The sequence below is a fragment of the Oncorhynchus gorbuscha genome, linkage group LG16 (genome assembly GCF_021184085.1).
Source record: "Oncorhynchus gorbuscha isolate QuinsamMale2020 ecotype Even-year linkage group LG16, OgorEven_v1.0, whole genome shotgun sequence".
Classification (NCBI taxonomy): Eukaryota; Metazoa; Chordata; class Actinopteri; order Salmoniformes; family Salmonidae; genus Oncorhynchus; species Oncorhynchus gorbuscha.
This window is the reverse complement of record NC_060188.1, coordinates 58,482,818-58,507,539: the sequence shown is the minus strand read 5'-3', so window position 1 is coordinate 58,507,539 and position 24,722 is coordinate 58,482,818. Positions and strand designations below refer to the sequence as shown.

General features: G+C 40.3%; 2 protein-coding genes across 2 annotated transcripts; both read left to right on the top strand.

The window, feature by feature from the left end:
* The first annotated feature begins 7,172 nt into the window (after positions 1-7,172).
* Positions 7,173-16,616, top strand: LOC123999401 (PRKR-interacting protein 1 homolog). The gene is made up of 6 exons (XM_046305172.1): positions 7,173-7,331; positions 10,191-10,269; positions 10,555-10,655; positions 10,744-10,829; positions 10,940-11,004; positions 15,862-16,616. Exons 1-6 carry the CDS (start codon positions 7,203-7,205, stop codon positions 15,951-15,953), a joined length of 552 nt encoding a protein of 183 aa, XP_046161128.1. The 5' UTR covers positions 7,173-7,202; the 3' UTR covers positions 15,954-16,616.
* Positions 16,617-20,303: 3,687 nt separating this feature from the next.
* LOC123999400 (uroplakin-3b-like protein 1) lies at positions 20,304-24,519 on the top strand. The gene is made up of 6 exons (XM_046305170.1): positions 20,304-20,461; positions 21,729-21,896; positions 22,131-22,362; positions 22,470-22,552; positions 22,658-22,787; positions 22,931-24,519. Exons 1-6 carry the CDS (start codon positions 20,404-20,406, stop codon positions 23,124-23,126), a joined length of 867 nt encoding a protein of 288 aa, XP_046161126.1. The 5' UTR covers positions 20,304-20,403; the 3' UTR covers positions 23,127-24,519.
* The last annotated feature ends 203 nt before the right edge of the window (positions 24,520-24,722 follow it).

Sequence of the window (24,722 nt, the reverse complement as noted above, 5' to 3'; positions counted from 1 at the left end):
GCCGGAAGCACGTACTGTTATGATTTAATATGAAACAATTGCTAACCTCTTTAATTTACTTACTATCAGTCCAGCATAGAAGTGCAATTTGGGGTAAATAGGATAATTGGTCATTATAACGTCCTGGTTTTGCGCTTCAAATCAATGGGGCGCAAAATTTTCAGCAATAAAATACATTTCTCCAATGATGTGATTAGCATTATATTCATTGTGAGAGAACTACTATCACAGCAGGTCCATTACATCAGTGGGCACAGGAATCTCCATGTGACAAGGCAGGCTTCCAACCAAACAAAACACATTGTTTAGCTCTCAGGATCAATCTAAGGACATGGTTGACGAACTAAAAGGTGAGTGTGAATTTAGAGCCTTCTCCATAGGAGACCTGTGCCAAGCCATGCCAAAGAGAACAACCATGACTGGGAGGGACTGTAGTCACAAACAAGCAAGTTTTTCCCTATGTCCTCATTTTTTTCATGGCAGGAAGATTGTACAGAGTTCATGTGTAACCTAAGGGATTAGAATAAGATTACTTTAATGAACCCAGTTTGTGTATTGGGTGAATTGACATAACTCGTGTTTTAACACTTTTGCAACAGCGAGGTCTACTGTCACCCTGAAGTTAAGGTTACCATATGTATCAACCATAGCCACTGGAGAGGGATTTCAATTCTAACCCAGATATTAGGCCTAATGATAATAAACAGAATCTATCACAGAAAATCTTTATGAAGGGGAATGGTGTGTTATATCTATGTGGGATTTTCCTTCTGTTTCAGGATAACATCTAAAGCTTTTTACATTTTGTCCAGTACAGTATATTTCCCTTCCCTTATCAAGGTAACCGAATACTCCTTCAGCTTTCCTGTAAATGGAGGGTAATATGGTGATGACTCACTCAGACGAAAACTATACTATTGACATGAAAAGACCATAGCTTTTCATGTCAGTGGATTGTGGTTGCAAGCACAATGTCAAAAAGTATTGAAAATCCATAGAGAATTAGCTATTAATAATAAAGTCAAGTCAATTTCCCCTTTCTGCCTGTTCTCAGTATGAACACGTGTGGCATATAAAATATGAGTGCTAAGAGAAAGCGCACCCAGGGCAGGCCTCTCCGAATAAGATCATGGTGTCTCATTAGGGAAATGTCAATTGGTATGGATGTCTGGACACTGAACTGCCATTGACCTGATTTCTTGAGGTGGAGAAAAAACATTGTCCCCGTTGTGTGTGGAAACACATTTACATTCGACATTTTATGTCATTTAGCAGACGTTCTTATCCAGAGCGACATACAGGAGCAATTTACACGCTACATGCCTGATTCACTACAATACACCACTTACTATGAATTCATTGATCTCATAATTTCAACCTGGCCTACATTATCAAATCTTAACAAACAAAGTAGAAATACACACAATGTTCGCAAATTAAAGATGTTGGCCTTATTTGTATTCCTTGTAGGCGACACGGCCGGCCTGGCCGTCTATCGGCTGGACAATGGGTAGTGGCACAGTGATTGGGTGGGCCTTCAATATCCTTGAAGCTTAAATCCAGTTATAATCCTTTTCATTCACACCAAGAAAATCATCAGCCATATTTAATAGTTGAAAGATACATTTGATCTATGAAAGCATATTTGCCTTTTTCCTATGCATGTATATTTAAGTCAGGTGAATGTTTAATTGAGGCAGACATTTTTAAATATTTGTTTTCCCTTCCAACTATTCACAGTATGGGATCGGGTGAAAATGTGTGTGTGTGTGTGTGTGTGCGTGCGTGCGTGCGTGCGTGCGCTGCTATTTAGCCCTATCAGGGGGGGGGGGGGGGGGGGGTTTATTCAAGGAAAGGCCCAACGGAAGACAAGAAAGGCAACATGGGGAGAAGCTGTAATGTTCCACCTAGATATTTATCTTCCTTTGGTCTTTTAGCAGTGTCTATCTGGTGGTTGGTCTGAAAACTGAATTTGAAGAGAGGAAGGGGGTAGCCCCGATCAATGTCCAATTCATGGGGGCCGTATCAAATGTATGTAAGTCCCTGCGCCCCCAAGACATTGGGCTGTAGCACAGCACAAACAGTACATCTCACTCAGTCTCCCTCTCTCTGGCTGAGGTTTTCTGGCTTGTTAATGCCGAACCCTTCCATCCATTCAGATTCATTTTGCGCCCATCTGCATGTTTTAAACATCACAGCGTGAGTGTGCTGCATATTATGTAATTGGCACATCCTTGCTTACATTAAAATGCTGTGAGCGTAATGGGGAAAATTCAATCATAGAGACGAGACAATCTAGACCCTCTCTTCCTAAAATTATCCGCCGCCATTGTTGCAACCCCTATTACTAGTCTGTTCAACCTCTCTTTCGTAATGTCTGAGATTCCTAAAGATTGGAAAGTGGCCGCGGTCATCCCCCTCTTCAAAGGGGGAGACACTCTAGACCCAAACTGTTAGAGACCTATATCCATCTTGCCCTGCCTTTATAACGTCTTCGAAAGCCAAGTTAACAAACAGATCACCGACCATTTTGAATCCCACGTACCTTCTCCACCATGCAAACTGGTTTCCGAGCTGGTCACAGGTGCACCTCAGCCACGCTCAAGGTCCTAAACGATATCATAACCGACCATTGATAAAAGACAGTACTGTGCAGTCGTCTTCATCGACCTGGTCAAGGCTTTCGGCTCTGTCAATCACCGTATTCTTATCGGCAGACTCAACATCCTCGGTTTCTCTAATGACTGCCTCGCCTGGTTCACTAACTACTTCTCAGATAGAGTTCAGTGTTTCAAATCGGAGGCCCTGTTGTCCGGACCTCTGGCAGTCTCTATGGAGGTGCTACAGAGTTCAATTCTCGGGCCGACTCTTTTCTCTGTATATATCAATGATGTCGCTCTTGCTGCAGGTGATTATTTGATCCACCTCTACGCAGACGACACCATTCTGTATACATCTGGCGCTTCTTTGGACACTGTGTTAACAAACCTCCAAACGAGCTTCAACGCCATACAACACTCCTTCCTTGGCCTCCAACTGCTCTTGAATGCTAGTAAAACAAAATGCATTTCCTTCAACCGATCGCTGACTGCACCCGCCTCCCCAACTAGCATCACTACTGTGGACGGTTCTGACTTAGAATATGTGGACAACTATAAATACCTAGGTGTCTGGCTAGTGTCACGCCCTGACCTTAGAGAGCCTTTTTATGTCTCTATTTGGTTTGGTCAGGGTGTGATTTGGGTGGGCATTCTATGTTCTGTTTTCTATGTTTTTGTATTTCTATGTATTTCTATGTTTTGGCTGGGTATGGTTCTCAATCAGGGACAGCTGTTTATCGTTGTCTCTGATTGGGAATCATACTTAGGCAGCCTATTTCATTCTGTCATTGTGGGAAGTTGTCTATGTTCTTGTTTTGTTGGCGACAGTTTAACAAATAAAAAAAGGTACGCTCAGCACGTTGCACCTTGGTCTCATTCTGACGGCCGTGACAGCTAGACTGTAAACTCTCCTTCCAGACTCACATTAAGCATCTCCAATCCAAAGTTAAATCTAGAATTGGCTTCCTATTTCGCAACACCACTGTGACCTGTATGCTCTCGTTGGCTGGTCCTCGCTACATATTCGTCGCCAAACCCACTGGCTTCAGGTCATCTATAAGTCTTTGCTAGGTGAAGCTCTGCCTTATCTCAGCTATCTGGTCAACATAGCAACACCCACCCCGTAGCACATGCTCCAGCAGGTATATTTCACTGGTCATCCCCAATGCCAACACCTTCTTCAACATCATGCACATTGCTCAGTAAAGAGAAAACTAACCTCACTTATCCATACCAAAGCTGACACACAATCAATGGTCTGGTCTCGGTTATGAAAAACATACATCCACTAATGCAAAATGCTCTGAATGGTCAAAGCCACAGTGTTACAGAGAAAATGCTATTTCAAAAGGCTTACTTTCAGCTTACTTTCAGTTCTCTGATGCCAATGACTGGAACAAATTGCAAAAATCACTGAAGTTAAAGACATATTTCCCTCACTTTAAATCAAATCAAATCAAATCAAATGTTATTTGTCACATACACATGGTTAGCAGATGTTAATGCGAGTGTAGCGAAATGCTTGTGCTTCTAGTTCCGACAATGCAGTAATAACCAACAAGTAATCTAACTAACAATTCCAAAACTACTGTCTTATACACAGTGTAAGGGGTTAAAGAATATGTACATAAAGATATATGAATGAGTGATGGTACAGAGCAGCATAGGCAAGATACAGTAGATGGTATCGAGTACAGTATATACATATGAGATGTGTATGTAAACAAAGTGGCATAGTTAAAGTGGCTAGTGATACATGTATTACAGGAGAGGGCTCAGAACGCACCCTTGTGGGGCCCCAGTGTTGAGGATCAGCGGGGTGGAGCTGTTGTTGCCTACCCTCACCTTTAAGGGTCAGCTGTCAGCGCAGCTTACCGATCGCTGCAACTGTACACAGCCCATCTGTAAATAGCCCATTCAACCAACTACCTACCTCATCCCCAAATGTGTTTTTGTTTTTCTGCTCTTTTGCGCACCAGTATTTCTACTTGCACATCCTCATCTGCACATCTCACTCCAGTGTAAATTGCTAAATTGTAATTAATTCGCCACTATTGGCCTATTTATTGCCTTACCTCCTTACTTCATTTGCACACACTGTATACAGATTTTTCTATTGTGTTATTGACTGTACATTTGTTTATCCCATGTGTAACTCTGTGTTGTTTTTGTCTCACTGCTTTGCTTTATCTTGGCCAGGTCGCAGTTGTAAATGAGAACTTGTTCTCAACTGGCCTACCTGGTTAGATAAAGGAAATGTATATATATTTTTTTTAAAGACTAGAGCTCACACAACGCCTCAAGAAAATCCCATGCAGGGTGAGTGGCATGAACAAAAAAATCCAGTGCCCTAGAGAGAAACTCATTGGAAGGTTGGGGGTGAGGAGAGTAGGTTACAGAGTTGGGGGTGATTTGTGAGTGCAGTGTCTGCTTTAGTCAGGGAGCTGTTGTGAGAGCTGCCACAGCCTATTAATACATGGGCTGGCATTAATGAAGAGAGTCTGTGAGCGCTTTCACAAACCAGTTCAGACAGGATTTACTGTGAGAATCCATCCTGTTGCTTCTGGACCTCCCTCAACCTGTTTAGCACACGTACATGCTCTAACACAGGCATGAACAAACACACACTCTCACTCACTCAGTAAGTGTGAATGGTGTACGTGTGCCTATGGGGAGTTCAATTGTGTTGATATCTGCCTGGATGACTGTCCATAAACATATTTTCCCTCAGGTGGATGTGCAGAGGGAGGAATTATCCCTACTGCTTTCTGTTTGGAATGTAACCAGTCTAATGCATTAAAATGCTATGAGTTGATGCATTTTTTAAATGTGTATCTTATTTGCTTTGCGCAACTGCCTTTCCCTGTGGGACTGAAAGTAAGCCTTTTGAAATAGCATTTTCTCTGTAACACTGTGGCTTTGACCATTCAGAGCATTTTGCATTAGTGGATGTATGTTTTTCATAACCGAGACCAGACCATTGATTGTGTGTCAGCTTTGGTATGGATAAGTGAGGTTAGTTTTCTCTTTACTGAGCAATGTGCATGATGTTGATGTTGAGGCTAATTTATAGCATCTTTAGAGTCTGACTAGGAAAGCTACAGTAAATGTTTAAAAAAATGCTATGATAAGAAATGGAGTTATATGCATATTCTTACTTTTTTGGGAGGGTTAGGGCTAACCTTAGCTCGCTCTTCTCCTTGGTGATTCATCCTCTTATGCCAACATGCCCAACAAGCATTACATGATGAGCAATGGCGACAGGTAGCCTTAGTGGTTAGAGTGTTGGGCCAGTAACTGAAAGGTTGCTGGATTGAATCCCGAGCTGACAAGCTAAAAATATGTCCTTCTGCCCCTGAGCAAGGCAGTTAACCCACTGTTCCCTGGGTGCCGTGGATATTGATTATGGCAGCCACCTGCACCTCTCTGATTTAGAGGGGTTGGGTTAAATGCTGAAGACACATTTCAGTTGAATACATTCAGTTGTACAACTGACTAGGAATTATTTCCCCAATGAGCAATAAATAAATAATGTGTCTTATTTAAAGTAAGAGAGTTGATTACTTGGTCACAATGTGATACTACTTTTACTGCGCAAGAGCTGTGGATTCTGTAGCTCAAGGCAGAATCGAGCCAAGCCTCCCAAGATTTTTCCTTTAAAGGGGAAATTTGCGGTTGAAACAATAACAAAGAATTTTCCCTGCCACTGTTTCTGTAAAAACCTGAGGGATGGGACTGGAGAAATGTAACACTCAAATTCATAGATAGATCTATGGATGCAAATACTGACCATATATATAGTTTGAAGCATGTTTTGAGGCTATACAGTGTTTGTTTACATTTACGTTGTTTACAAACATTGGAGTAAAACAAGTTTAGCCTATATTTTAGGTTCTGATAGGGTAAGACAGTTGAACTAAGTTTGAGGCATTTATAAGATATATTGTTCAATAATCAATAATGGGTACTTAAATAATAAGGCACGAGGGGGTGTGGTATATGGCCAATATACCACGGCTAAGGGCTGTTCTTATGCACGACTCAACACAGAGTAGATGGATACAGCCCTTGTCCGTGGTATATTCGCCATATACCACAAACCTCAGAGGTGCCTTAATGCTATAATAAACTGGTTATCAAAGTAATTAGAGCAGTAAAAATAAATGTTTTGTCATACCCATGGTATATGGTCTCATATACCACGGCTGTCAGCCAATCAGCATTCAGGGCTCGAACCACCCAGTTTATAAATATCATGAATTTCCAAGTTAAAAAAATGGTAGTATCAAATGCAGATCGATCCTTTAAACTAGAGGGAGGAGTGCCCCCTACTGGCTTATCAAGAACTCTGCATTGCAATTTTCCCAATGAGGTACTGAGCCTTCTTTAGAATAACATTCTGAATTTGAAAGAACATCGTTATTTGTGTTTGCCTAATATACCATAGGTAAAATAATAACCTCACCAATTTTGTTCATACTAATTTTTAATTTCCAGCATTGCACCCCCTTATAACTAAGTATGCAGCCCCAGTACGCTAGGTGGAGCTAAACATTTTACGTACAAATCAATGTAGAAGAAGACAAACATCATATTCGAAAGATGTCGGCGACCAGGGAAAAGGATGGTCGACCTGGGAAACCGTCAGGAAAGGAATCTCAACCTTTGATTATAGCCAAAACTCCGGCAGAGGAGCAGCGCCTTAAATTGGAGAGATTGATGAGAAACCCTGTAAGTGTCCTGGGGGGGGAGTTATTTGAGGATATAGTCAAATAGATCATGTTTATCTCCACAGCCGGCAAGGCTAGCTAACGTTAGCGCCAAACGCAGTGATTCTGTTTACGCAGATAGTTAGCTAGAACATTCCCTGATTCACAGTCTGAGATTGATGGCATTCATTTGTTTGGAAAAATGCATCTCACAAGCCCTACAAGCCATAATGCTGAATACCATTGTATTTCAACGTAACGTTACTGTGCCATTTGTGTGTGCGGTTTGTCCTTTTTTTGGGTAGGAATTTGAGAAAAATATCCGCAGGAAAGTACAGTATCAATAAACCAACTTTTCCAAACGCTGGTAATGGTTTATATCACATGTCACAAAACGTCCAAAATAATACAAACACGTGTATGTATGTATTTACATGCGCAACCGTTTCAGGTGATAAGGCACTTGAATGCACTACCAGCGCTTTGAAAAGGTTTCGTTAGTAGGGGGCGACAGGGAACTAGTTAGGTGACGAAGATGGCGGAAGTGGATGCTGAGTTCGAATTAAACAGGAAGTCTGTAGTGACAACAGTAGTATCGAAAACTAACGAAAATGAATTCGTCTAAGATTGGAGTGCAGTAAATTATAATGAATTGCTTCTTGTTCGGATGCATATGTGGAAAATCCGTTTGTGGTTTCGAAAATGGTGACGTCAGAGTGACATGAGCTGTGTTCAAATACCCATACTAACTTACTGTGTTGTACATACTTAATGAGTATATATTATTAGTTCATTTTATTATACTGTAAACGAACGGTATCATTTCAGTTGAGCATACTAGCGCTTCGCCTGTCTACAGGAAGTTGATTATGTTGCTATGCAACCTCTTGCTCTCTTATTAGCATAACAAATTACTAGCTAGACTTCGAGTGTGTTTGTAAATTCAATCTGGAGTGCCAGAGTGTGCTTTGGGCGTTTGTAAAATCAGGGTGTTGATTGTCCGTTCATAGATTCTGAGAGTTTCGCTCCTGGAGTGTGCTTTGGAGGAGTAGGGTTGATCTGAGCGTTCTGACCTCAACTGCACCCAAGCTAACTGGCTAATGTTGGCTAGCTACTTCCAGACACAAATGAGAGAACACCTCACTCTGACCATTTTACTCACCCCAGCAGAGTTGTTTAGGCAGTTTTCATGTTATCCAGAGCGTTGGTGACTAACTGTGCTGCTGGCAACAATTTAATTACGCTTTTTTGCCAATGTTTACTGACACCGGCCACATTCAACGATCGTTTGTAAATTCATCAGCTATTCTGCATTCTGCCTCTGGCAGTCAGGCTAGAGTGCTCTGAAATCGGAGTATATATTCAGAGTGAATTTATGAACAGACCCGAACGACTATACCACTTAGCTAAGCTATGAATGACGTGAATAATCGAGTCAATAAACGTTGGGTTGTTAGCATAAAGTAGATATACTGGCAAGTTCGATGTACTCGGAGCCAACACATCTGAAAACGTTGTGAAGCCACGCCCATTTCCGAAGAATTGCATTATGTGCCCTAAAAGCATGGAAATGTTGTCCATTGCTTTTATACTTTGTATTTTGGCGACTGTAGGACCACATCTGGGACATTTTGGCATACTAACTCTTTCCATACTATGACCAATAAGCATACTAAACAGAGTTTTCCAACACAGCTCAGGAGTGGTAATATTTTGTTTAATTAAATTTCTGAAGAGCAGAGGAAGATTGCAGTGGGCCTCAAAAGAATCAGGACAACAAAGGAGTCATCTCAGGGGTGACGAAGTATGTTCATGTTGAATACCTGAAGAGAATTCCTGATGTGGTTGGTGCCCGTAGTCTGACCCGCTGGGTGAATGGAGTAAAGGAAAGTCTGTCGGTCCTGTTGTTTTTTGATAAAGAGCAAATACCCACGCAGGTGAACCTTGGTTATGTAAGATATGCCGTAATGGCTTTCATCCCTAAACCACTGCAGTGTAAGAATTGAAAAGGATTTGGCCATGTTTCAAGTGTGTGCAGATGAACAGTATACTGAAGAATGGTGTGTAAAAGGATGACGTTGTTGCAATTGTGGTGGGGATTATGATCCTGAGTGAAGGAAATTGAGGTTGCAAAAGTCAGTGGTCAATTGAATCTCCTATGCAGAGGCGATTTAAAAGAATTGAGAAAACAAGTGATGCTAGTGAAGTTATGGTAGTGGATACACCACAGCCTGTAGTAAATGTTTGCTGCCAGACAAGAGACCCTGTGTGTTAAGTTGATTTTGTGTTCATTGCCACAGTTAAACTGTACAGCACAAGTCTCAAAGAAGTCGAGGAAACTGGACATTATTGTGGCTGTGGCAGAAATGTTTTTGGGACTCAAGAATTTTACATCTGAAGACTTGCAAGGGGTACTGGCGCTGGAAGACCCACACTCCCAGGTTCCCCATGAGCCTGTATAGGGATGTATTATTTTTTTTACAAAAGTTGTTTAATGTTAAAATATATATATATTTTGTTTCTGGTAGTTCAGTTTTTTTGGGGAATCCTGTTTCCATCCCGCATAGTAGGTGGCAGGATGCACATTAAATTGTGTGATCGCCAATATACCATAAAAGAAGAAGCACTTTGAAATGTTGATTTAATTATGCTTTCCTGTGGACATTTTATCACCACTTCCTTCCATCAAAAGGACCAACAGAATGGGCAACCATTAAAGTAAGTTTAAATATTATTTATTCAACATTCTGGCTTGTAGAGACATTTAGGGTAACTTAATTCAGACTGAATGTCCATGGGGTAACCATTGCAAGCTAGAACAGTGAGTGACAATACTAGCTAGCTAATTGTCGTAAAAATAAATACTCATGTATGTTTGTAGGATAAACCTGCTCCTATCCCAGACCGACCAAAAGAATGGAACCCTCGGGCTCCTCCGGAGTTTGTGCGGGATGTGATGGGTAAGCCTGCAAATTTAGCTAAATACCTGTGGTGGATTAATTTGTGAATTAGCAAGGGCAAGTTATTTTTTTGCAGCCAACGAGTCGAGCGAGATCTGCAAGAATTATGGTTATTTATCTTGCAAGACTCGTTATCTACGCACATACACACTATCACATTATTAGGTAGGCAATGGCATGTTGGCACAGTTCCGGCACTGGAAATCTTACCCCCTACTACTGAGTTGATTTTAATAAAAATCCCTTTTTAAGCCCGCTGATGAGATGTGTAATGAATCTCCCCAGGCTCCAGTGCAGGCGCTGGCAGTGGAGAGTTCCATGTGTACAGACACCTTCGCAGGCGAGAGTATCAGAGACAGGACTTCCTGGACAAGATGACTGAGAAGGTGGGCAGCTGACCTTATCGTTTCTCTTGGGAACCAATTTATTTTAAACGCTGGGGTTCAGCAATAAACTATTTTATTTTTCTTGCAGCAAAAGATGGATTTGGACTATCTTGACAAGGTGTCAGATAACCAACAGGCAGCTGATGTAAGAACAGCCAAACGCAGGAAGAAAAGGTTGGTACATTAATCAAGGACCCACTAAAAATAAAATCTATAGAGTTTTTATTCTCTGCTATAAACTTTATACTTGCTGGTTTGTTACATTACACATTTGTGTATTTCAGGGAAAAGCTGAAGCAGAAGAAGCTTATGGCAAAGAAAGCCAAGCAGGAAGCCAACAACGTTGAAGGTAAATTAAACAATTAATATTTAAGTGATGGATTTCATTGAAACATGTTCCCTTCAGACTTTGTACTCGCATATTATGCTTCAGCAGGGTTTTTCTGGATCAGAAAGGGGCTTAGGTGGAGGGCGTGGCAATGGGCATGGTCAGCCTGTCGGTGTTGCTGAATTTTAGAGACCCCCATCTTGGCTGTGTAGAGACATTTTTGTAATTTTAAGCCAATTTCCTGCAAATCTACAAATGTATCCATGGAGCTGAGAGAAAATGTTACAGTTTTAAATATGATTTCATGTGACTACATATTCTGCCATGAAGCTGAGAGAAGATTTTGCTGTTTTTAAAGCTAATTTCCTTAAGATCTATACCTTTTGCCATGGCTAATGCTTTATTTTGCTCAAACATGATAACAAAATCAATATTGCTAAATTCATTGTTTTGGAATTTTAAATTCTCCCATTTAGCTTTTATTTAGGTGATTGTTGTCAAATATGATTTTAAAAAATAGGTAAATTGTCTTTTTAAGTAACTTTACAGTGCATTCGGAAAGTATTCAGAACCCTTGACTTTTTCCACATTTTGCTATGTTATGGCTTAATTCTAAAATTGACTAAATTGTTTTCCTCTCATCAATCTACCTCATAATGACAAAGCAAAAACTGATTTATAAAATTTACCTAAGTATTCAGACCCTTTATTCAGTACTTTGTTGAAGCACCTTTGGCAGCGACTATAGCCTGTATTTGGGGAGTTTCTCCCATTCTTCTCTGCAGATCTTCTCAAGCTCTGTCAGGTTGGATAGGGAGTGTGTTGTTGCACAGCTATTTTCAGGTCTCTCCATAGATGTTCGATCGGGTTCAAGTCCGGTCTCTGGGTGGGTCACTCAAGGACATTGAGACTTGTCCTGAAGTCACTCCTGCATTGTCTTGGCTGTATGCTTTGGGTCGTTGTCTTGTTGGAAGGTGAACCTTCACCCCAGTCTGAGATACTGAGCACTCTGGAGCAGGTTTACATCAAGGAGCTCTTTATACTTTGCTCCGTTCATCTTTCCCTCGATCCTGACTAGTCTCCCAGTCCCTGCTGCTGAAAAACATCCCCACAGCATGATGCTGCCACCACCGTGCTTCACCACAGGGATGGTGCAAGGTTTCCTCCAGATGTGGCATTCAGGCCAAATAGTTCAATCTTGGTTTTATCAGAACAGAGAACCTTGTTTTTCATGGTCAGTCCTTTAGGGGCTATTTGGCAAGCTCCAATCGGGCTGTCGTGTGCCTTTTACTATGGAGTGGCTTCCGTCTGGCCACTCTACCATAAAGGCCTTATTGGTGGAGTGCTTCAGAGATGGGAGAACCTTCCAGAAGGACAACTATTTCCACAGAGGATCTCTGGAGCTCTGTCAGTGACCTTCGGGTTCTCGGTCACCTTCCTGACCAAGGCTCTTCTTACCCTATTGCTCAATTTGGCCGGGCGGCCAGCTCTAGGAAGAGTCTTGGTGGTTCCAAGCTTCTTCCATTTAATAATGATGGAGGCCACTGTGTTCTTAGGGACCTTCAATGCTGCAGACATTTTTAGTTACCCTTCCCCAGATCTGTGCCTCGACACAATCCTGTCTCGGAGCTCTACGGACAATTCCTTTGACCTCATGGCTTGGTTTTGCTCTGACACACACTGTGAACTGTGAGACCTTGTATAGACAGGTGTGTTTTCTTTTCAAATCATGTCAAATCAATTGAATTTACCACAGGTGGACTCCAAGTTGTAGAAACATCTTCAAGGATGATCAATGGAAACAAGATGCACCTGAGCTCAATTTTGATTCTCCTACCAAAGGGTTTGAATAGTTATGAATTCGGCAGGTGGCCTAGTTGTTAGAGCGTTGGGCCAGTAACCAAAAGGTTGGTGGATCGAATCCCAGAGTTGACAAGGTAAAAAATCTGTTCAGCCCCTGAACTGTTCTTGGGCAGTTATTGTAATTAAGAATAAGAACATACTTGCCTAGTTAAATAAAGGTTTTAAAAAATAAATGGTGTTTTTGTTTTCTATTTGCAAACATTTCTAAAAACCTGTTTTTGCTTTGTCATTATGGGATATTGTGTTTAGATTAATTGAGGACATTTGTGGCCGACTGGCTCAAATCAGTCTTGTAGCAAAACTTGAAATACTTTAAAAAAAAATATTTTACATTGGATAAAAGCAGAGACTCAGAGCTACAAAATGTTATATCATACACTACAGTTGAGGAACAAGGGGAAAGTCATTTTGCTTTTGAGAAAATGGAATTTGAATGTTTTGGTACTACTATTGTGTACCCCGATTCTGCACCGTTCTTAAGCTTTAGCCCCACCCTTCTCTTTAAGGGTTGATCCTAATGTACTAACAGCAGTCAAGCACCCAAGCTATCTTGCTAGCTGTTTGCAGACATTTTAAGTGCGAGAGAACAGCTCACTGACCATTACTCGACCTAGCAGAGCTGGCTAGGCTGTTATGTTATTCAGTGCGTTGGTGACTGCAACTGTGTTGTCAGATCACAAATTCAGAGCGTTTCACGTTGAGTGTACACTGGACGAGCGAACTGACTAACATTGGCTAGCTTGCTAGCTATTTCCAGACACATAATAAGAAATCCTGAATTCTAACCATTTTACTCACGCTAGCAGAGTTGGTTATCCAGAGCGTTGTTGACGAACTGTGCTGCTGGCAACAATTTAATTACACTTTTTTTGCCAACGTTTACTGACACTGGCCACATTCAACGGGTGTTGAGCGTTCGTAAATCATCAGTTATTCTGCACTCTCTGGCACACTGAGACGAGTGCTGGCCAACATGAATCTGCATGTAGCTAACCAACCAGGTTTAATGTAAGCTAGATAACATTAGGCTATAGCTAGCCAAGCAAATAGCTGAGATACGAATAATAATGTCAAACACATTTAGCTAAATTGAACTAGTTAAACAATGAACAATCATGACTTTATTATTCTGCCTGAATCTGCAGGTGATTAACCAACCAGGTTCAATGTTAGCTAGCCAATATTAGGCTAGCCACGCAAATGGCTCTTTCTGTCAATTTTAAACTTGTAATATCTGAAAAGGTAGCTAGCTAGACTATCTTACCCATATACATCATTCATGGTTGGACGCGTCTCCTGTCGGATGCCATTGGTTGCCCTTAGTTTGAAGATGTAATCCGGAGACAGGTGTTTTCTCAATCTCCTTAGCTATCGTATTTGAATTACACTGATTTTCAAAAACTCAGTCCTCCAGAAAGTGGAGAGCAACACTTATGTAGTTTTAGTACAAAATTTTTAAAAAAGCCGCATTAGACAGGATTACCTAGACATACTGACCAGCTCAAATAGACAGAAGCATGCTATATGGCAGACCAATCCAAACTCATCTCTCGGCATGTCCAGCCCACTTATTATCTCAGCCAGTCATGGCTAGCGGGTAGATTGCTGACTTTTTCTGTGGTTAAACCAACTAGGCTCGTAATTTAACAAATGCCTTCTCAAACATGTGAACATTCATGTGCCTTTACAACAAACTTGTATGCCATCTGTAAATACGAATAAAAGACAGCAACCTTCGTCTTGCACCGAACTGCGCATATGCAGTCCAAATCAAAAGGGACTGCTTTCAATAGTTGTTTTTGACGGGGGGAAAACGTGTCAGTTTGTCACTTTCATGAAGTTTGAGTAATAACATGTTCAAATACTTAAGACATTGGCTTGAATCTAGGTTGTGCCTTTAGATTGAGAAAATTAATAACTAAGGAAGATTTTTTTCACTTCTCTCATTGACTTCTCAAACCCCAAATCCAGTTAAAATTTCATTTTAACTCTGTGATCTTGAAAAAGGTTGGTGACCACTGTTCTACAGTTTTCCCTGTTAACACTATCAACGTTTCTCTTTACTGTGGAAATTGTGATCGAATCAATGCAATATTAGCCATTTTATATGCAACATACCGAAACAACAAAAGGAACTATGCAAGATATTTTGTTGTAGGCTGAACGCATCGGAGATGGATTCTATTGCATTGGTACACACAACTCAGCCCGTACTCTACACAGACCGGTGGGGCATAACCAATCAGAGCTGCAGTAGGCCTATATGCAAATAGACCATTTTCATATGGATCTGTGCCATTTACTTTTAACTGGACTGTGTTTACAGCATGAGTGGTAGTGAGTAGATACGCTTGTTTTGAGTTTAAAGCGAGAGCGGCATGTAGCCAAGTTTGCACATTTTGTTCATGTCCTTTGCTAGTTAGTTGTTAGCACAGTTTTATAATTTGTGGCCAGCATTAGGGGAATGATTGCTTCCTACAAGAGCACAGAACGTGTACATTTCTAGGCACTTTGAAAGGTACTTATAGTGGCAGTGTTTTCAGTCGCCTCCTTGTCTGAAGGACAAGTGGATAAACAGGTTAATGTCAAGGCCTGCATGTTTTTTTTCAAGGCCTGCATGTCTTAGGGAATGTAGGCTTACAATGAACAGCATTTCTTTGGGGAACATTACTCCCAACCCATAGGAATCCCCACCCAGTTGACAATGAAATTGCAGAAGCCCTCAATGATAATGTCCATGCCAAAATGGATATAACTCCTCTAGAGCCCTCTTTTTTACCTTTATGGTGTAAAGTGACACGGGAGGGGAAACATATAATCCAAAGACACTTCTATGAGTGGTCTGATGCATTTGTTAGATTACTAGCATTTAAGTGCAACATTGGTAGCAATGGTTTTGGAAAACAGCTTAGATTGAACACTAAACCCGGCCCAGTACAGTTTCTTAGTGGAAAAAGGTAAAGGTAATAAGTTATGGCAGAAGAGACTGATTTTTAGATTGTACCCTCTGTTCAGATTCTGAGAAGTCCTCCTCCAGCAGTGAAGAGGACGACCAGGAGAGGGAGGATGATGCAGAGGCGCCCAGCTTCGTCATGGGGAAGAGGTGAATGCCTGCCACCGGGTCATGAGACACACTTCAGGAAGAAATTGAACAGGGGGGTCAATATCTAATACCTGTTTAGAAATCAACACAGCTGAGCAACACAGCCCAGCTTTTATCAATGTCATGAACTCCATAGACATCTGAGAGAGAACAAAGGGAGATGAGCCTCTGTTAGGGAACTGACATTATTCCAAACTCATGTTTGTAGTTTAGAGCAGTGTTACCTGGCCCTGGTCCTCGGGTACCGCCAACCGTACACATTTTTTGTTGTAGCCCTGGACAAACACACCTCATTCAACTCATTGAGGGCTTGACGATGGGGGTACTCAAGGAACAGGGTTGGGTAACACTGGTTTTAGAGGACCCTGTTCCAATTCAGTGATTCGAGGTTGACAAAGCTGGGTTTCGCATTTATTAGGCACCAAACAGAGGAAAACTGACTGAAACAGGGAGGAATACCTGAACTTGAAATGCTCCTATAAGAAATACATATTTTTGTTTTCTGTTGCAAAACCTTTTGCTACAGTGTGACCTAATGAATGCAATGATACAGGTGTTTCTCATTTGAAACATTTTCTTTTGTGTGGTATAATTGCTCACTTGTTTATTATTTTATACTGTACTTGTGTATATATTTTTAATAAACATCTGGGAAGAATAAGGCCTATATTTGCTGTATTTTCCTCCTGTAGAATCTTCTGGAATAGTTTATTACTAAATGATAGCCCAATTTCATAAGCCATACATTTACTTAAGGACAAGCATTGTCAAGCAATTTTCACAGTGCTGATCAGGACAACTCATATAAGGGTCACTCTCCACTCGTGAAATGAATTTGGGGAAGGATAATGGAAATTTGAGTATTTGTTCTAAGAGGAAAGCAAATGCTTGTATTAAGATTTTTATAAAGAAGTGCTTGCAGTAATAACCTGGGTAATACATGGGTCTGCAATTACTTTACCAGGAAGCAATCTTTGCAGGGTATGTTGTCATCTTTATTGCATGTGTCTTGTTCATCCAATGAACAAAGCATTTTGGTGACCTACTAATTCAAGGGTTTAACTATTTTCTACATTGTCAAACTATGAAATTACACATGGAATCATTTAGTATCCAAAAAGTGTTAAATCAAAATGAGATTCTTCAAAGTATTGTCTGGAATGCTTTTCCAACAGTCTTGAAGGAGTTCCCACATGCTGAGCACTTGTTGGCTGCTTTTCCTTCACTCTGTGGTCCAACTCATCCCAAACCATCTCAATTGGGTTGAGGTCTGGTGATTGTGGAGGCCAGGTCATCTGATGCAGCACTCCATCACTCTCCTTGGTCAAATAGCCCTTATACAGCCTGGAGGTGTGTTGGGTCATTGTTCTGCTGAAAAATAAATCATAGTCCCAGTAAGTGCAAACCAGATGGGATGGTGTGGCAATGCTGGTTAAGTGTGCCTTGAATTCTAAATAAAATCACCAACAGTGTCTCCAGCAAAGCACATCACACCTCCATGCTTCATGGTGGGAACCACACATGCGGAGATCATCCATTCACCTACTCTGCATCTCACAAAGACACGGCATCTGGAACCAAAAATCTCAAATTTGGACTCATCAGACCAAATGACATATTTTCACCAGTCTAATGTCCATTGTTCATGTTACTTGGCCTAAGAAAGTCTCTTCTTATTGGTGTCATTTAGTAGTGGTTTCTTTGCAGCAATTCAACCACGAAGGCCTGATTCATGCAGTCATTGTAAGTAAAGAATTTGTAATTAACTGGCTTGCCTAGTCAAGTAAAGATTTTCAATAAAATAAAGTTGTTACTTGAACTCTGAAGCAGTTATTTGGGCTACAATTGGAGGTGCAGTTAACTCTAATGAACTTATCCTCCTCAGCAGAGGTAACTCTGGGTCTTCCTTTCCTGTGGTGGTCCTCATGAGAGCCAGTTTCATCATAGCGCTTGATGGTTTTTGCGACTGCATTTGAAAGTCCTTGAAGTGTTCCAGATTGACTGACTTTCATGTCTTAAAGTAATGATGGACTGTCATTTCTCTTTGCTTATTTGAGCTGTTCTTGCCATAATATGGACTTGGTCTTTTACCAAGTAGGGCTATCTTCTGTAAACCACCTCTACCTTGTCACAACATAACTGATTGGCTCAAATGCATTAAGAAGGAAAGAAATTCCACAAATAAACAATGCACACCTGTTAATTGAAATGCATTCTGAGTGACTACATCATGAAGCTGGTTGACAAAATGCCAAGTGTGCAAACATGTCAAGCCAAAGGGTGACTACTTTGAGGAATATCAAATATATATTTTTTAACACTTTTTTGGTTACTACATGATTCCATATGTTATTTAATAGTTTTTATGTCTTCACTATTATTCTACAATGTAGAAAATTGTATAAAAATATATAAAGAAAACTCGAATGAGTAGGTGTCCAAACGTTTGAATGGTAAATGAATAGGTGTCAACTTCTCTACTGAACTAAGTTTTCAACATAACATTCTATTTAGATTGTTCCTATTCTAAGATTTTTAAAAAGCAAGCTTAATCTTATTTCCACATCTACCAAGTTTGTGAAAAGTCTAGACTACCTCCGAAGTGGGTTGTTGCTCTAAAGTTGTAGACCTGGAGATGCAGCAGTGCAGTTGACAATGTAAACAACAGCTGGCTATATTTATGAAGCTGTCTGAATGTCTTGTTTACAGTCTCAACGCATTTTGTTTGTAGTCAAATGTTGACACATTTTTAGACTAACAAGTGAAATGCTTACTAACAGGTCATTTTCCAACAATGCAGAGTTAAAGAAAATAAAAATAGTGACACGAGAAATAAATACACAGTGAATAACGAATAACAACTAGTAAGGATACCATGGCTATATACAGGGAGTACCAGCACCAAGTTGATGTTCAAGGTTACGAGGTAATTGAGGTAGCTATGTACATATAGGTAGGGGTTAAATGAGTAGGCAACAGGATAGATAATAGACTGAGCTGTAGCAGAAGCGTATATGGTGAGTGTGTGGCGTCAGTATGCGTGTGTGGGCTTATGTAGTGTATGTGGGTAGAGACCAGTGTGAGTCGGTGAAAGAGAGTTAGTTAAGTAAATGCAGGTAGTCCGAGTAGCTATTTAGCAGCCTGGTTTAGCAGCCTGGTTTAGCAGTCTTATTGCTTGGGGGTAGAAGCTGTTCATGGTCCTCTTGGTGCCCGACTTGGTACACTGGTACTGCTTGCCGTGTTTGGGTGGCTGTAGTCTTTGGCAATGTTTTGGGGGCCTTCCTCTGTCACCACTGGGTATAGAGGTCCTGGATGGCAGGGAGCTTGGCCCCAGTGATGTACTGGCCTGTACTCGCCACCCTCTATTGCGTCTTGTGTTCGGGTGCCTTGCAGTTTCCGTACCAAGCGGTGATGCAGCCAGTCAAGATGCTCTCAATGGTGCAGCTGTATAACTTTTTTGAGGATCTGATGGGAGCTGTGCTGGACTGGTGAGGCACACAGGGACATAACCTAACAATGGGTAGTTAGTGGGGTTAATTTCAATGAATGCCAAGGCAACAAAAATGACTTGTGAATTTCTAAGTTATACCAGGTTATACAGCCCATTACATATTCTTTACCAACTAATGTCTCATCTTGAGGTGTGTCTGTTTTTGACTTCAGTCTTCCAAAGACCAGATAGATGTCAACTTCTCCTGCACGTAGCCCTGGGATCACAAATTACAGCACACACCACCTTAGTAACTACTACAGCAATGTCCATTAAGGAAAATACACTTTGCTTTACAATGAAGGCATAACATGTATTTTCTTTTATATAAAACGTGATCACTACAGTTTTACATAGCTGATCAAATCAGGTTTGTCTCATTTTGAAAAACACCCTAAACTGTTTAATATGTTTAAATTCCTACAAGTGTTATTTGACTTACATAGGATACCCTTTGAAGGTGTGAACATATGTTTGTAATAAAACTGAAGACTAATAACTTTGAATAGTTCTGCAGGTATATTTACAGATTCTCAAGCTTTGACATAATGATTGTTTCTTACACCTGTCCGTTTACAATGTAATAAACCACATCTCTGGAGAAATGAATTAACAATTGAGTAACTGGTAATACCTGCCAAGAATATGTCAAATGAATATTCACCTGAATTAAATAATAGTCAACATGGGCTATGCCATGCGGTTTTGGTGTATTAAGCAAATAAAACAGAATTGAACAAAAGAGTATGCATGTCTAGGCGTGCAAAACACCTGTAGCAAACACCACAAATGGTTTCAATCAGGAATAACCACACACACCCATACAGACCAACCTGTGTTTGATTCATTCTCTTTTAAAAAGGGATGGGTAGGGAATCTATTTAGGAACGGTTCACATCAGCTAGGTTCAGTCACATTCCCAGGCGCAGTGAACAACATACAGCATACCAAATTGTTCAAAGAAATGGCATTACTATTTTATGTAGTGTTGTGCCTGTCTGTCTGGACTGGGTTCTGTCAAAGTAAGTGGATTTTTTCAGTTGTAATATTCACAATATGTCGAGTGTCTGAATAGGTTTTTTGTGGATTGTTAAAGTTATTAATATCCAGGATTATCTTTCACATATGATCTTAAAGGTATTTACCTCAGTTTCAGTTATGCAAGTTAGTATTTATTTAACCATTATTTTGACTGGGAGTCATGCTGAGACTAAGGTCTCTTTTACAGATGAGCCCTGTATCAAACATATACATTAATATACACTATAAACATCAATACAAGAAAAGCAAATCATTATTAAAGCAATCATTATTAAACAAACAAATCAAATCAATAAAAAGGTCCTCAATCAGCCCTAGAGGAACTAACCCTTCCAATTTTAGAGAGCTTTGGAGATAATCCAGAAGTAAGGTGTAAAAAACCCAAACAAATCCGATTTATCCAACTCAGTTGAGATCAAAGGGATCTCCAGAATTAGCCATTCCTGAGGCCTGGTATGGTAGCTCATATGTTTTTTAAATGGATCATAATCGAAAACAAATCACAGCAATTAAAGAAAGTGGGGATTTGAAATGTGTTTTTTTTGGCATTGAATGTAGGCTGCATGTAACTGTTTTGCAAAGTTTAATGTCATTTGGAGTTCCTGTTGTGTATTCAGTTGGCTACAGGGAAAGCATACGTGTCAGAGTTTTTACTGAAAAACAGGTGGGTTCCATAAAACAAAATGTGTACTATAAGAGAGCAACCTTTCTTCAGATTTAATGTGTGTAACTATCAAGCTGGCTCCACCAGTATTAGTCAGATGTGCTGAGTTTCTGCTGAACAACATTGCAGAAATTAGTCACTTAAATACGCGTGGAAAAAAACACAAGGTATGCTGAATGGAACACCTACAATATTGGGAGGAGACGTAATTACTAGGTGTAGTTTTCAGATCCAATTGGCATGACTGAACATGAGTAGTGTGACCTGACCTGACCTCCCTCACTGGTTTGGCCAGTATTGAGAAATTGGGCAAGATGACAGATGTGTCATTTCAATTAAATATATTGATGCAAAGTTAGATAGAAAGTCCATAACAGTTTTTTACAGGGTTTTTATATAACCGTCTAGCAGTTTCACTCAACACACCAAAAATGTGTGTTGAAACATTTCATGTAGAAGAAGAATCTGTAAAAACAAAGAGAGGAAACGGTTTAGACTAGAAAACGTTCTCTTTCATTGTAATGATCAAATTATCAATAGTTTTTGGGAATAGTCTAAATGTTTTTTTCTTTGTCCTTTCACAGTACCAGTCAACAACACTCCTGCAATAAACCCTTCCAGTCTGGCTGCGAAACTGACCACTAATTCAGTGATACTGACGTCCCCAAGTTGTTACTTCGACAGTCTGGCCAATTTGCCCTGCAATTCTACTACTACCTGTGAATTATGGCTCGTAGCGGCCATAGATACAGGTACTGGAATCCTCTGCATTTGATAGGAAACATAAAACCAAATGGCATACAGGAAGAGCAATTGAACATTCTTCCGTCTTTGATTTATAAAGAAAAAGACATGCGTTTCAGAACGTTTTGGTGCACCAAAGTAGATACAGTATGTTGTACTTCACATACAGAACAAAGACAAAGAAAGCACAGTATTGCAATTTTTGTTCTTTCTTATTCTACAACCTTGTTACATTTCAACAGGAGTCAGCAATTATGATGCCGACAAGAACAGGTCCTTCATTGACACCCTCTCTCCTTATCCAACCGCCTTCTCTTCCAACACCTCAAAGAAATACTTCCTGACCAAGTTGGGGCTTCAGAAAGACTACCCCTGCCCCATCGTCGCTGGAACAGACTACTTCAGGGTTGGCTCTGACGGTAGCTGTTCCACTACGAACTGTAATGGAATATTGCCTGTTGGCTCCACTGCCAGGTCAGAACCCCTCCTTCACCACAGTGCATTGACTTTGGATCTAAGTTGAAGTACCATTGTGTGAATTCAATGCAACCAACCTAAATTATGTTCTTCCACTATTTCAGATTTAGGTATGTTCTTATCAACCCAGAGAACAAAACAGTTGTTGCAGAGAGTTTGTGGTCCAACAACATCACTCTTTACCCTTGTAAGGACTTCCCATATATTTTCTGAATCTACAGTATTCAGTCAATCAGAAATCTTCATGTACCTCTGCTAAACGTTAAAATAACACCGTTGTCTATTCCTCCAGTGAAAGACCTTGAAAGCATTGGGAATGGCTTTGCTGGAAGGTCTGCGTCCATGATTGTCATTACATCTATCCTGTGTTCCTTCCTGGCCTTGCTGCTGCTGCTATTGCTCATCATGCTGAGCTATGTCCTGTGAGTCATATTACCGACTGCCTTTCCCAGTTAAACTTCATAGACACAATGTTCATTTCCATTTCCATAGTTGGCTACTTAGCATGTATCTAATAGGCTACCTGACATTCATTGATTTTTCCAACCCTCTATGTCCTCTGCAGTTGCTGTCGGAAGGAGAAAAAGGAAATCCAAGTTTCAGGATCAGTGCGCATGTATGACACTCACAACTTGAAGGAGCCTTCCCCCTATGTAAACCGTGCTTATGAGGATGAGCCACAGAGACCCACAGCCATTAGCCCCATTAGGCTCAAGAGCTACACTGACTATGATTTGAAAAAACCAGCCACAGAATTGTAGTAAGTGTTTATGAGAGGAAAATGTTGCACTTAGTGGTTTATTGACACAACATCAATTTCTTACTGTCATTCATGATCAATATGTTTATGATATTCAGGCTGGGGGTTTGATAGCTATTTAGAGGTCTAATTTTGTTGCTTCATTTAAAATAGCTGGAGTCGAGTCCTATGTTTAAAATACAATGTTAAATTCACGTTATAGGCTAAATTTCTTTGGAGGCAATGACTTGTGTCATAAATATAATCTATTTAGACAAAAAAATATGCAATTGAGTGCACCAAGCTAATCAAAACTCAATTTTTTAACTATATATTTATAGTTTTTTTTCTCCCTTTTTACAATAATCAAAATAGAAAGAGACGTTCATAATACTCAATTTCTCTCATATCTCCTATATGCTGTCATCATTGCTGTGTAGTGTGTAAATGGGTCATTTTATGAAAATGAACATTAAAAAAAAATGTTTACCAAACTTTGTCAGATAATAGCTAACCCCTTAACATTTTAAATCAACATAAATGACAGCTGGGGGTGATGCCTGTGCTGAAAGGACTAGTAATAAAGGACTGCTAACCTACAAAGCATTACATGGGCTTGCTTCTACCTATCTCTCCGATCTGGTCCTGCCGTACATACCTACACGTATGCTAAGGTCACAAGACGGAGGCCTACCCTGCTGGTCATCTTTGAACGTTTGAACATCATGGCCATGTACTGTTATGATCTCCATCCGCCACAGCCAGAAGAGGACTGGCCACCCCTCAGAGCCTGGTTCCTCTCTAGGTTTCTTCCCAGGTTCCTGCCCTTCTAGGCAGTTTTTCCTAGCCACCATGCTTCTACATCTGCATTGCTTGCTGTTTGGGGTTTTTGGCTGGGTTTCTGTATAGCACTTTGTGACATCTGCTGATGTAAGAAGGGCTTTATAAATACATGTGATTGATTGACTAGTAAAGGCCTAGTGCACTACTTTTGTGATTTAAAAAAAACGAAATGTATTCAAGCTTTTACCAGCATTGCCATTAATGCATAATTTCCAATATATTTTTTTCTTTATTATTTTCCTCTAACCCTAGCATCCCTCACCTAATTAGAGTAAACTAATGGACAACAACACTTAGGTTTCTACTTCCAGCTTATACATACTATATACATTTTACGGACACAGTATATTTTACAATAGTTATCTTTTGTTTGTTTTTATTCCCATCCTACATCTCCACTCAACTCCTCCCATCTACCTCTGAATACCATCCAGTTTTTATTTCTATGTGCCATATATTTTTAAACTGTGCTGTGATGTTCCACAAAAGTTCTGTACCTTTCTATTCTCATAGATCCTACATGATTGTAAATTGAAAATACACTTTTTTTTGCTAAAGGTATTATTATATTATTGATAGTCAATCTATGATTTCTTTTAGGGCTCCCGGGTGGTGCAGCAGTCTAAGGCACTGCATCTCAGTGCAAGGGGTGTCACTACAGTCCCTGGTCCTCCCATTTTTGGGGGCATCTAAAGCACATTTCTACACAATTCTTTATGACACATGGCCCTTCTAGCCATCTCTATTTAGAAAAACAAAAGTAAGCAAAAATGCC